This window comes from Notamacropus eugenii, chromosome 4 (assembly GCF_028372415.1).
Source record: "Notamacropus eugenii isolate mMacEug1 chromosome 4, mMacEug1.pri_v2, whole genome shotgun sequence".
NCBI classification, from domain to species: Eukaryota; Metazoa; Chordata; class Mammalia; order Diprotodontia; family Macropodidae; genus Notamacropus; species Notamacropus eugenii.
The window spans coordinates 172,229,975-172,243,835 of record NC_092875.1 but is presented as its reverse complement, the minus strand read 5'-3'; the positions used below and the strand labels follow the sequence as shown (position 1 = coordinate 172,243,835).

Here is a 13,861-nt window from a genome sequence, read left to right as displayed (position 1 = left end):
AGTACTTAGCATGGTACCTGGCACATAGTAGGTGCTATATAATTATCTGTTATTATCATCATCATTATTATTACAATGCCTCACACTGCCTGTCTCAATACTTTATACATTAGAAATACAGACTCAAACCTTCAAGGACACTCCTTTCTTAAAATCTTTCTTTGATAATTTTTTGTTTATAAATATTGTTACTTCTATTTTTGAAAGTGCAGGCTCCAAGGGATTATTTCATTTATTGTATTTTTATCCCCAATACCTGGCACATAGTAGGCATTTATTAAATGCTTGTTGACTGCTTTATTGATTCCTACATCTCACTGTGGACATAGGGATAGGGATAATGATCAGACCTATTATTTCATTTGGTATGGGAAGCTTCAGGGTGAGGAAACTGAATCTCAATGCAGATCAGCACCTTATCTCCAACTTAGAATCTTGGAAATACTGGTACAGGCTCACACAGACAGTGTGCGTTGGAGGAGAGACTCCCTGATGAAATCCTATTTTCCTCAGCATCTCTGGAAAAGGCGTAAGTGCCCATGGTTACCCCAGGCACTCAGAAGTTCATTTGATAGCTCTGTGCCCTAGTTTCTCCAACTGGAAGAGAATGATATAAGTGGGAAAGAACAAGTTGTCTATGATCCTGTGAACCAAATAGGGCCAATGACTCTAATTTGATTTATAATAACTTGCCATAACTTTGATTGTTGAGTAAAATACTCTAAGTGAAAACTGCACTAGAAATTCTATTGCTAATGCCACATTTTATTAAAATAGCCAACAGAACTTTAAACAATTATGCATCTGTCATAAATAAACGGTGCAAAAATAAGACCAAGACAGTACGCAGAAATAAAACAGCAATAACTCACTTTCGAAAAGCAAAATGTACTTTATATGTAAGAGAAGAAAATGTCGGTTATATCAAAACATCTGGTTGATTTTTACCTAAAGCCTAGACGGAGACTATCTATCGGGGTTGTGACGTAAAACATTTAAGAACTAGTTTGGACACTGCCTTCCGTCCACTTCCCCCCTCTCTCCCCCTCAAATCCCCACCCCACCCCAATCTTCCCCAGAAGATCGGGGCTGTCCAATCAGCACGAAACCTCTACCTTCCCCACCCCACACCCATTCCTACTAACACACAATTTCTCCTCTCGGTTGATTCGCCTACTAAAGTCAGGGAAATGTCTTGAGACAAGTGTTGCCCACAGTAGGATTCAGCAGTTTTCTTCCCAAAGTCAACTAGGCTAGATACCCCGGTGTGAACAGCTGACTCAGTCCATCCTGGGAGGCACACCTCTGCCATCTACACTTCTGCATTTTAGCAATATAGTCTCATAGATGTATTTCTATATCCGTAGAAGAAGAAACTGAGACAGGGGCACAGAGACTGACAGAGGCAGATTAGCAAGTCGTTCTCATAATCAAGCACTGACTCTGGGACGAGAGAAGCTGGCATTCTCAGATTCAGTCCCTCCGGGAAGGTCACGTTCACGGCTGGAGGGCTCAACAAAGCCTTTCCACCCCGACCAGAACAGACTACGGGCCGCCCCTCCAGTGCAACAGACCAAGACCACAACCCTGCCCACGGAGTTCTGCTTCCAGGAAAGAGGCGGGCAGCCGTCTAGGTAGCAGGACGGGGCTGCACCTCGAGGGCTGTCAGGACCGTCCCGTCTGGTGACCGGCGGCCTCAGTCCCGGTCCAGATAGGGAAGGCCCCAGCGGCGCAGGTTTTTGCCCAGAAATTCGCCATTAACGAATCAACCAGGCAGGCTGAAACCGCGCAGTCGCAACTTGGGGCAAAGTTAGTTTCTTTTTCGGGGCAACACAAAGCTCTCCCCAGCCCAGAGCGAGAAGAAAGTGCTTGGAGGCCACCCCCGAGTTCCGCCCGAATAAACTCTGGGATTGCAACAGTAGCAACGGAGGGCGTCAAGCCCTCCCAAAAGAAGAAGGGTCCCTGGGGTCCGGAGAGGGCCCTGCCAAGGCCGACTCTGGCGCACGCCAGCCCGGGGGTGGCCGTCCTCCCGACCCGCTCACCTGGCTCTTCCAAGGGTCCCGCAGCTACGTGACTGCTGGTGACAACAGGGTGCGCTTGGCGGGGCAGGGCTGGCCCGCCCGCAGAGCGATCTCCCAGTCCGGGAGCTACCGACTGTCAGCAGGGGCTGCCGGGGTGGGGATTGGCGACAGGGCGGAGGACAAGGAGTAGGGAAGCCGAGGGATGCGCCACGCTTCCGTGATTCTGACTGCTCAGTCTGCCCCTCTCCGGCCTTTATATAGCCGGAGCCCCACGTCACCGCCCCTGAAAACTCTCCGGCAAGCTTGCACAGATACATAGCAGAAGCGGAAACACTGTTTCTAGTGTTTTGGCTAAAGTCTTGTCTGACGCGGAATTTCTTATCTTCGTGGTCCGTATCCTGGAAACAACACTAGCACCACACAGATAAGGGTAAAATAAAAAAAAAGTAGTAGCCTTCTTTTAGGAAAGTATGTTATTTATATCAGAACATCCGGATGATTTTTGTCCAATTAAATGCTGTAAACCTTCGTGCCATGTGCTCCTTTGGTCATCTAATGAAGAATGTGGATCCCTTCTCAGAATAATGTTTTTAAATAATAATAGAAGGCAATGCCAAGTTAAAGGTTAGTGAAAATCAAGATGTATTCTTCTCCTATCCAAGTTTGTGGACTGTTACAAAACTATTCGTAGACCCATTAAAGGTCCACGAAAAATCTCTGTTCTAAAGGTTGTTGGATGAATGCTACAGGGGATCTCTTTACAAACCTCACAGATTCTGTCACAAAGACTTTTACTAACTTTACTGGTTATAACAATAACAAAGAAGGATTTGGGAACTATGTTGGACCATGTGTATCTTTTACTCCCCTGTCCCTGCTTTGGGATGTCCAAGCACCACCCCTCTCATCTCCCCACCTCAGTTTCTCTTTTCCCTAAATGCCTCAGATCAGTGGGAAACTGACTTTGCATATGTTACTAAAGAGCAGCAGAATTCAGTTGTTGGTTTGTTTCGTTGCTTCCCCCCCTCCCCCCGAAATTGTCAGAAGTTGTAGTAAAATATTACAGAAATATGAATTTCTCTAATAACGTAATGATAATGTATGTTATAGCTATTTTACATAATGGTGAGAATGTTAACCTTAAAGACTGGTCCCTGTTTCAAGGGAAAGTTTGTGGTCATTAAAATAACTGCAATTTCCCAATGGCAATGTAGCCTATTCTCTTCTCTCGTTCAGTCCTGGGCTAGCTCATGGCTCATTTGTAGTGTCTATTCAAGATTTACGTGTATGTGTATGTTTGTGTGTGTTGTGTATTGTGTGTGCCTAATAATGGAAGTAGACTCCAGGTAGACTCTAAATATCTGGTGGATACAATAAAAACAGTGGTGTGAGACAAAAAATTACAGGACTTTTCTTTCATTTTTACTGAAATTTTTATTTTTTGTTACTACCCTCTCAGCCAAAAGCGCTATTTGCCATAGATGCCCATATTTTTTCAGTTTAGCGCCTACTTCATAAATGAGCCATGTACTTACTATCCTTGTAGCTGGGAAAACCTATATCCCTAAAGCTGAGCTGTCCATCCTTGACTTCTGGTAAAGTTCTTCAGGGTATACTTGTCTGCTTTCTGCAGACCAACAGTTCAGATTTAGTATTTAAATGCAATTCACTCCATACCACATGTCATTTCATTCCCATTGGAGGAGGCCATACTGCTCTGTTATGAACAATGATATGGACTTAGGTCCATATCCTGCCTTACTAGCACTTTGAATCAGTTTTGAGTATGTGGACAGATGTCTATTCATCAACATCTGATAACGTTAGGGCCTGGATCTGTGCTTCTGTTGCTGCAGAAAATTACTGGATGAACTTTATAGACCATCCTTCCAATTGTATAGTGTGCTGGCCTCTAATGGGAACAAAATAGTATGTGGTATAGATCAAATTGCTTTAATACTGCAACACTAAACTGTTGCAGAAAGCAGAAGTGGGATCTTAAGAACCTTGCCCAGTGTCTGGAATAGACAGCTAAGTTTTAGGGATGTGGCTTTTCCCAACTACAAGAATATCACATGACTTATCTATGAAGTAGGTGCTGAATGAAATCATTATGAAATCATAAGGACGTTTATGGAAGATAGAGCTTTTTTTTTTTTTTTAAGTAGATAAGGGAACAACAGATCCTAGGTTTTCAGCTTAGGGAGTAATAAGAGAGAGGAAAGCACACAGTGCTTGTTTTAAAATCCTTATTATAGTTCAGTTTTATTTGAAAGGATAGGGAAGTTAGACTACAATAGAGTAAAAACAAATGAAAATTTCAATAAAAATGAGAAGAGAAGTTCTGTGCTCCCCCTCCCTCCCCCTCCACTGTTTTTATTGTTTCCACCATATATTTAGAGTTTAATTAGATTCCACTTCCATTATTAGGCCAAGATAAATCTTATCAGTAGCATATAGAATAAGAGTATCTTGATATATACTCTTTTCCAGTAATGTTTTAAAAACCATCTTGGCTCTCTGAAAAAATCTGAATGCATAGGATTTAAAATTACTCAGCAAATATAAATATTAATTTTTTCTAAGATCCTTTCACAAGTGCCTTGCCTAGCAATGACTATTAAGAACTTGAAAATTAATTTTACCTTAATGCTACTTAAGGACATGGAAAGAGTGCTGGATTTGGGCTCAGAGGACCTGGGTCTGAATCCAAGCTCTGCTTCTCTTTGTGACCTTGGACACATTCACCCTCTTTGGATTTCAGTTTCATCAGTAGTAAAATGGGAGCCTCTCGCTGAGGTCCTCCATGGCTCTCAATCTATCGTTTTAAAGTTTTTTCTAGGATTAAATCCACGAACTTGTCTGTCGCCATATTTCTAGACACCCCAATCACCATTTCCTGACTCACCACAAAGAAATTATTTGTGTCACAGAATATTAGGGTTGGAAAAGAGTCCTTAGTCCAATCTCTTATTTCTACAGGTGAACAAACTGAGACCAGGAAGGGTGTTTAATGGGATGGTTGTCATCTTTTATAGCATACACACAGCCATAAACCCATCCACACCCACACAGTGTTAGCTCCTGAAAAAGAAGATGGTGTGTGTGTGCGTGTGTGTATATAGATATATAGATATATATATTTTTTTGGCATCACTCCATATCAAGATATAATATTGTTTAGTCCAATTCTTTGTGAACCCATGGACTATTGCATGCCAATACTGTCTATGTGGTTTTCTTGACAAAATAGTTTGTCATTTCCTTCTCCAGTGGACTGAAGCAGAGGTTAAATGACTTGCCCAAGGTCACACAGCTAGTCGATGTCTGAGACTGAACTCAGGTATTTCTGACTCTAGACCCAGTACTCTATCCACTGAGCCACCTAGCTGCCTCAATATCAGAACTGTGCTAAGTACTTTACAAATATAACACTTAATCCTCACAATGACCCTGGGAAGTAGGTGCTATTTTTAGCCCCACTTTACAGATGAGGAAACTGAGGTGAAGTGACTTTTCCTGGGGGATCACACAGAGCAAGTAAGACCTTCTACTCAGTTCAGTCTTTGTGTACACCTCCCCCTTCACTGGTATATCTCAGTAAGACTGGCCAATGGGAACCCCATCCTTAGAGTACATGTAGCTTGCTTCACTTGCTGCCAGCCCCTTGAGGTTTTGGGGATGGTATTGGTGAGCTACTTATGGAAGTCTATAAATGTGGAAGGGAGAGGCCCTGTCCCAATACATACCATGTCATGGTTTCCTATCCATTTGGTTGGTTGGTTGCTGTCCATTCTGGAAGAGGACCAAAATGGTATCACTATGATAGAGTCAAGTTTCAGCATCTCTGCCTGATCAGATCAATATGAACTCTGAATGCTCTACCACAGGTCAGGCACAAATAGTCTTTCTGAATACTCTAAATTTGCACATCTCTTGTTTCTTTTGAGCTACTTCAATCCTGCTTTGCTCATAGAGCACAGCACCTTTTCTGATGTGAGCATGCCATGTTGAGCAGTCCTGTGCCAGTGTCTCCCATGTGACAATCAATTCCAAAGTTCTTAAGCGAGACCTTGAGAGTGTCCTTGTATCATTTCTTCTGACCACCATGTGAATGACTGCCCTGTGTGAGTTCTCCATAAAATAGTCTTTCTGGCAAGTGTACATTTTGCATTTGAGCAACTATCCACTTACTACACTGTTGAAGGTGAAGACTTTTAATTGGTTGTTGAGCTGAAATTGAGAATGCATACAAAGGCCTTGGAGAGTGGAGACAGCAGGCTGCTATCAGACACAGGTGTGCCTAGGTGGCATTTCTTACCTCTCCCCTTTACTAGTTTAAGGAAATTACCTCCCATTACAGAAGAGAAGAGCTATCTTCTTGAAGACAGACCTAACTTTGGATGCTACTACCCACCCCATCTATCCAGACTCTCCACCCTGGTTACAGATGTTGTACCATGGTTGCTCTGTGAGAGGCCTGCCTTTTTTGAAGGGGGCTCTGCTCATTTCTCCTCTCACCTTCCAAAAATTGTTCCTAGGACTTCTAGGTCTATGTACTTGAAAAGAATATCAATTGTAGACTCTTACATTAACCATTTATTCTTTTTTGTATCATTTTTCAGTTGCATCTGATGCTTTGTGATCCTATTTGGGGTTTTCTTGGCAAAGATAATGGAGTGGTTTGCCATTTCCTTCTCCAGTTCATTTTGCAGATGAGGAAACTGAGGCAAACAAGGTAAAATGACTTGTCTAGGATCACACAGCTAGTAAGACTCTGAGGCCAAATTTGGACTCAAGAAGATGAGTCTTCTTCCAGGCCCAGCACTCTATCCACTGCTCTGTTTAGCTGTACCTAACTAAAATATTATAACATTAAAATATATTAACTAAAATATTATCAAATAATATTAAATATTAAAATATATCAGCAATACAATAATAATAAAACATAAAAGCAGATTCACTTTGTAAGTAAACTTTGTAGCTTTATTGATTAGCACAGATTGTCCCTGGAGCATTGGCTACTCTCAGCTTCAGAAAAGGAACATGGTCCTTAACATAAGAGGTAATTATTCAAAGTACCAGGAGGGAGTGCAGTTTATGGGCTTTTCTTTCCAGATGGTCTCCAGTCTTTTAGCCCAAGATGCCACCATCTCCTTTCTCTTTTCTTCTGATGTGTATTCAGGAGCAAAGCTGACCTGAGGAGCCAGGACTTTGAAACCACAGAAATGCAACACACCATGCTAGACTCAGGAATTGATCAGAAATATGACCCATTACAATTCAACCCAGTTAAAAACCTCAAAGGAATAACATGAGGAAGACATCAAGCTTTGAAACATCAGCAAAAGCAACTACGAAGGCCTCCTTAAAACCACAAAGACAGGGCCTGGTAAGTCAGGAGTCTTATCAACAATTAATATTTACAAGTTTTATATTTATAATTCAAATACCTATCCAATACTTTGGGGAGACAAAGTAGATTAAGAGACTCATGGTATCTGTGAGAACAAGATTGGAATGTGTGGTGGACTACTTACACCAGTGGTATCAAACTCAAATTGAAACAGAAGCCACTAAACTGTACATAAGAATCCCTGTGGGCCACTTCATTGACTTAGAAAACCACATATTAACATTATCTGATTTACTGAATTTTCATTTATTTTGTTAAATATTTCTCATTTATAATTCAAGTTGTTTGGACAGCATTCAGGAGTGCTGTGAGCCTCATATGGCCCATGTGTGCAACACTTCTGGTCCAGACAATGGTAGACTGGGTAGATTTGGAAACTGGGTGTGAACTTGGTAAGAAGTTTCTAGTGGAATGTCCCAGGGACCCATCCTTAGCTCTCTTTTAACATTTTTACCAGTGACTTAGACAATGGCAGGCTTTCTTTCATTAAGAATTTTCTAGAGTAGACTGATTTTTTTTTTTAGAAAGGAATAAGCATTAATTAATTGGTATTTATCTTCATAGACCTAAACTATGATGAAAGTTACGTAGAATAACCAATTAGTTTATCGTTTGTTGATTACCAAAAAGCATTTGACCTTGTCTTACATATATAAGATCCTTTCTTCTTCTTACCCCTCCTTTCTTTCTCTCTGTCTATCCTTATCTTTAGATTCATGAAATTATTCACCAAATATTTATTAGTCATATTTTAATTCCAGATCTGCTACTGAGTGTAAACTTGGCTGTTTATGTGTGTGTGTGTGTGTGTGTGTGTGTGTGTGTGTGTGTGTGTGTGTGTATATACTTGGCTGATTGATATATTCAGAATTTTCTAATCCTATTTTCCATGCAATTAAAGAAATGACTGTTTCTTTACTCAGATGAGTAGCAGGACATGAAGGGAGACCAGGAAGCAGTGATATACCGTAGTAATAATATATTTACCTGCAGGGGCCACAATATATATTTAATATCTCCGTTGAGCCCTGTTTTGGAGTACAACTCAGCATCACCCCCAGTGGTGAATGAAACAAGGGCAAATTTGTTCTGGAATTGAATACAAGAAAAAAATATGAAAAACTGATTTTTCAAAAACAGAAATATTAATGAGAGATATGAGCAGCAATTCAAGCTAAGAAGTGTGTCATATTGACTTTCTAGATTTTAGTTAGAGATCTTCCCACTCCTTGGCTCCCATGAGAAAAAAAAGGATGAAATGAAAATTCTGCCATCAAGGATGTTTTCATGAGGGAGAACCAGCAGTAGATGCAGTGATGACAGCCCATACCAGATATATGTAATAACACAGAAAGGGGAAGTTCAAGCTCAGATCATTTTAATAAAAGTACAAATATGACATTCAAAACTCCGGTGTACACACAGACAGTGGGGTACTGGTAAATGTCTAACAACCAGCTCTGTGTGTGTGTGTGTGTGTGGCAACTGGGCTTAAATGACTGGTCATACAACTAGTAAATGTCAAGTGTCTGATGCTGGTTTTGAACTCAGGTCCTCCTTCCTCCAGGGCTGGTGCTACCAACAACATACTTTTAAGTTCAGTTTGCATTATTAACATTTTCTTCATCATTTTCTTGAGTCTAGACCAGGGGTGGGAAACCTGAGACCTTGAGGTCACATATGGCCTTCTAGGTCCTTGGGTGTGACCTTTTGACCAAGTCCAAGTTTTATGGAACAAATCTTTTTATTAAGAGGATTTGTTCTGTGAAGTTTAGATTCAGTCAAAGGGCTATACTTGAGGAACTAGAGGGCCACATGTGGCCTTGAGGCTGGAGGTTTCCCACCTCTGGTTTAGACAATCATCAAGATAATACTAAATAATAAATCAACAAAATAATAAATTATAAATTTCTATGAATAATATAATAATTAATAACAAAATAATAAATCAAGCCCTGTTTTGTCGTGTTTGCTGATTCCAATGATGTAACTGCTCACACTAAAATTTAACAATCAGCTCTTTCAAGTCAGCATGAGCTGCCTCCAGCACTTACAGGTACACAAATATATTGCCTCTTGCTAGATGTAACCACACAAAGCAATGATAGATGTGAGGAAATTCTGTGACCAGTGCCCAGGCTTGTGGCAGAAACCCTGAGCAGAGGAGGCGCTGCATCTGGCTAAAACTGACCGTTAGGGCTTGATACAGGTTCTTCTCTAAAAAAATTTCCAGGACTTTTATAACAAAACACAGTTCAACTAACTAAATAGATTTGTTCTGATGGCAGAACTTTATTAAATATTCAGAGTATCACCTTCATTCCTTTTGGTATTACAGAACTTTCCAGCATGTGTAAGTAATGTGTGTATCTGTATGTTTATGCGGTATGTATGTGCATGTGGCATATATGGTATAAGTCTGTATATAAATTATGTATATGTGGCACATATATATGTAAATTATATATATGGAATGTGTGTATGTGTAGTGAGTGTGATATTTGTGTAGGTGAGCATGTATTTATGTATGTGGTATGTGTATGTGTGATACATGTGTACACATGCAGTATTTATGTATGTCAGCATGTATATGTGGTGTTTGTGTGTATGGTGTCTATGATGTGTACCTGGTTGTATGGTATATGATTGTGTATAAAATCTGTATATGTGGTGCATATGTGTAAATGATGGGTGTGGAATGTGTGTATATGTGTGTGGTGTATGTATGTGTGATATGTGTGTGTGCACATGTAGTATTCACATATATATCTGTAGCTGTATGTGGTAGTTGTGTGTGTGGTATCTATGGTGTGTATCTGCATGTGTGGTTGTGTATATGTGTATGTGGTGTTTGTGTGCGTATATGTGGTGCATATGTACTTGGTATGTCTGTTTGTCTGTCTGAACTGGATACGTAATGTAGATGAAAGACTGATAGAAAAATGCCGATCTCTGTGACAGCCTGAAGGAAGAGAAGGTCCCTAACCTTTGGACTGACTTCCAATACTCCTGAGGCCTCCAAAAGTGACTCAGCCACTCTCTCTCAGCCATCTCCAGCTGGAGGAGGACTCCTTGGGAGGCAGGTACCCACCCCTGGCAATGACTTTGTAGGTGATTTCACTCCTGTAGGGACCCCAGCTATCGATGCAGACTGGCTCTCAAGCTGTGACTCCTAGTCTTGAGAAGGACTAGGGCTTGGAAACTTAAGTGATGTGCTGCCAGTTCTGCAGCCAGTGTGTATCAGAGATGCACCTTCTAGACTGTTCTTCCCAACTCCCAGGCTAGCTCTTTATCGGCTGTCTCTTTTGTAGAAATTTTTCACCTGCTTCTCTGTGGGTATGCAGTTGCCTTCACCTCTCCCCAAAAGATTGCAAACTCCTGGAGAGCAGAGGCTGTTGGCATGATGGCACTTTAGACCACTATCAAAACAGTTCCATGGACAACTTTCTACCAAAATTTCAAGACTATTTCAAAGTCTCCTCTTTGCAACTCCAAAATATACTTCTGTGTCAAGACCTCAATAATAATAATAAAACTAAAAAGCCACAAGGCTACTTAAAGTTACTTAAGCTGAAGGGCTCACTTAAGAGTCAGCAGATCTGGGTTCAAGTGATGACTTTGAGACTCTGATAGGCATGGACTGTGTGAACCTGGGTAGGTCTCTTAACCTTGCAGTCTCCCTTGGCAACTCTCTAAGACTCTAAGTTTCAAAGAAGGTACTGATCTGCATTGGCAGAAGGAGTCCTCTCACAGGGAGGTCCCAATTCCAATGAATTCCCAGTTTCAAGTTCTTTGAGGGCAAGGCCTGTCTTTTGTGTCTTCTTGTATTCCCAACACTCAGAAAGAGTGCTTGACAATTTATAAATAAATGTTTATTGATTAATTGATTGGAATTTATATTTATCATATACCTGTTAATCTATTATTCTGTTCTAATTGTGTCATTGTGTCAGAACAGACAACTAGGAAGACCTGAGTTCAAATCCTGCCTTATTCAATTTCTTGCTGTATGACCCTAAGCAAATCACTTAACTTTTCCCAGCCTCAGTTTCCTCTTTTGTAAATAAGAATTTATAAAGTAGCCTCTACCTTACAGGGTCTAGTGAGGATCAAATAAGATGACATGTGTAAAGTGCTTTGCAAACTTTGAAGTGCTATATAAATACTAAATATATTATTATGATTATCATTAGTCAAACCACTGAGGAGAAACTTTGTTCAACATGAATAGATGACCTTTTGACAAGTTATACATGCTTAGTCTTCACTTATTCACTTTCCTTTATGATGGTATGTTCCAGGAATACATTTTAAAGTCTGTAATTTAAATTGTCAAGACTCTCCCTCATTAGAGGAGGTAAAGTGGGGACGGCTGTCTCTCAAGAGCAGGGGTGGCGGATGTTTAGGATTCACTATACTCTATTATGTGAGGTAACCCCTGAACTTGAAATTGGATCAGATCAGGGTGGGTCAACTCCATTCATCCAACTGATCCTATCTACCATCAAAGGTCCTGGGGGACAGAGCTGCAGTAAGAAAGTAGCCTCAGGGCTGGTGATATTCCATTCTGAAGGTTGGAAGCCAGTCTAGGAATAGTGGGAGACAGAGCATGGTTAGAGGGTTGGCATTTATGTCCAGTTCTGGGGACCTTCTGAGGGGGCACCCAGAGAAAGGAGTGACTTAGCCTGTACATAGAGAAAAACTTGGTCTTTGGTGAGTGGAAAGAATGAGTAGAGAATGAACAAGGAGAGGATCCAGTGACTGTGTCCAGGACAGAGTGGTCGAAATGATCAAAGTTGGTGAATTCTACAGCAGCTATAGATGGCAGGAGTTCTACCAACATGATGAGGAGAGAAGTAGTCAGTGACTTGGGTCCTCACTTTCCTCCTCTCTTCATCAATGAGATGATCAGCAGATTAAGAACAGTGAAGAAAGGCTGTCAGATTTTTGTCTCCTAAAACTTTCCGAGCTCTACCTAGTTACTTGGGGAAGAACATCTAGGGGAGAAAGGGTGACTGAAGGATGGTGACAGCTCATTAGGAAAAAAAGACTCTCTTTGTGGTGTCAAAGAACTGAAAATTGCAGGGATCCCCATCACCTGGGAAATGACTGAACAAGTTCTGATGAGATGATGAGCTCAGTGATCTTAGAAAGGCATGGAAAGACCTGCATGAAATGGTAAAGAATGAAGTCAGAAGAACCAAGAGAATGGTGTTGACAGTAACAGCAATATTGTCTGAAGAACGACTTTGAGTGAATAAATCATTTTGACTATTTTAACACAAATTAAAAATAAAGGACATAGGAAGAAAGATACTATCTGCATTCCGAGAAAGAACTGATAAATAGAAGTATATATAGAATAATTCTGCATATGTACACACACACACATATATCTGTCCATATCTATACCTATTTATTTGTAATGATAGCCATCTCTAGGGTAGGGGAGGGGAGGGAAATAAAAGAGAAAAATTTACAGGATAACTTTATCATATATTTAAAAGGAATAGCAAGTTCTACATAACAGATTTTCAGTTTCATGTGCAATTATCTTTTTTATTATACTGTGTTATGGAAATGCTTGTTTTATCCCATAAATTAAAAATGAAACTAAAATTAAAATTAACTTTTTAAAAAAGCAAAAAAAAAGAGGCGTAGAGTACATCTTCAAGAAACTTAGTGTTAAAAGGAAGAAGAAATGTGAGAATGTAGTTCAAGACTAGGGGTGCAAAGAGGTCTTCCTCTTCTGAAATAGGAGAGAAGAAAAGATTAATGAAGACTGAGAAAAGTTTTGATGTGTAGAAAAAGGTAATTCAGGGAGTTTGTGTTATATGACCTCAATCTTTTCAGTAAGGTAATGGGTAAGAGCCTTTAGAAGCATGGTGAAGATTAAAAAAAAAAAAAAAAAGATTACCAAGCAGCAAGAGGGCCAGTGATGGAAATAACAGGCCTTTGTTTGAAAAATCATATTTAGAAACTTATAGCGTCAGGCCTTGCTTCAAGAGATTTCCATGAGAGTATATTACATTGAACATACCTGGAGGAAGCCCCTATCAAAGCATTCTGGAATATCAAAAGCGAATCCTTGGCAAAGGACTCTGTCCATCCAGCCTTTCATGATGGCAGGCACGCTGAACCAATACAAGGGAAACTGGGGAAAGGGAACAGGAAAACCTTCAGTCACAAGACAAAAATAAACACTTCAGTTTGGTGGGAAATTTGAATTATGGCTCATTATTTTTTTCTTTTAAATATATTTTTATTTTGTTAATTATTTCTCAATTACATGTAAACAAATATTTTAACATTCATTTTTTTTTTAATTTCGAGTTCCAAATTCTCTTGCCTTTGAGAAGGCAATCATTGAAATTGATTACATATGTGAAGTCGTGCAAAACATATTTCTATATTAGTCACT

At 40.1% G+C, this 13,861-nt stretch overlaps 2 protein-coding genes across 5 annotated transcripts in view; both read right to left on the bottom strand.

Moving 5' to 3' along the window:
* Positions 1-2,167, bottom strand: part of RIPK1 (receptor interacting serine/threonine kinase 1) — a 60,205-nt gene extending 58,038 nt beyond the window's left edge. Inside the window, exon 1 of one of the 2 annotated variants that reach the window (XM_072603682.1) lies at positions 2,043-2,167. The gene's annotated coding sequence lies outside the window, so the exon portion shown is untranslated. The remainder of the gene's footprint in view (positions 1-2,042) is intronic. The other variant, XM_072603683.1, reaches the window with a different exon arrangement.
* Positions 2,168-6,983: 4,816 nt separating this feature from the next.
* The window catches only part of LOC140500777 (ribosyldihydronicotinamide dehydrogenase [quinone]-like), a 31,730-nt gene continuing 24,852 nt past the window's right edge, over positions 6,984-13,861 (bottom strand). Inside the window, exons 5-7 of one of the 3 annotated variants that reach the window (XM_072603679.1) lie at positions 13,481-13,594; positions 8,428-8,529; positions 6,984-7,272 (exon numbers count right to left, since the gene is read on the bottom strand). In XM_072603679.1, coding sequence (XP_072459780.1) covers positions 7,123-7,272; positions 8,428-8,529; positions 13,481-13,594 — 366 coding nt within the window. In that variant the 3' untranslated portion in view covers positions 6,984-7,122. The remainder of the gene's footprint in view (positions 7,273-8,427; positions 8,530-13,480; positions 13,595-13,861) is intronic. The other 2 variants (XM_072603678.1, XM_072603680.1) reach the window with 2 other exon arrangements.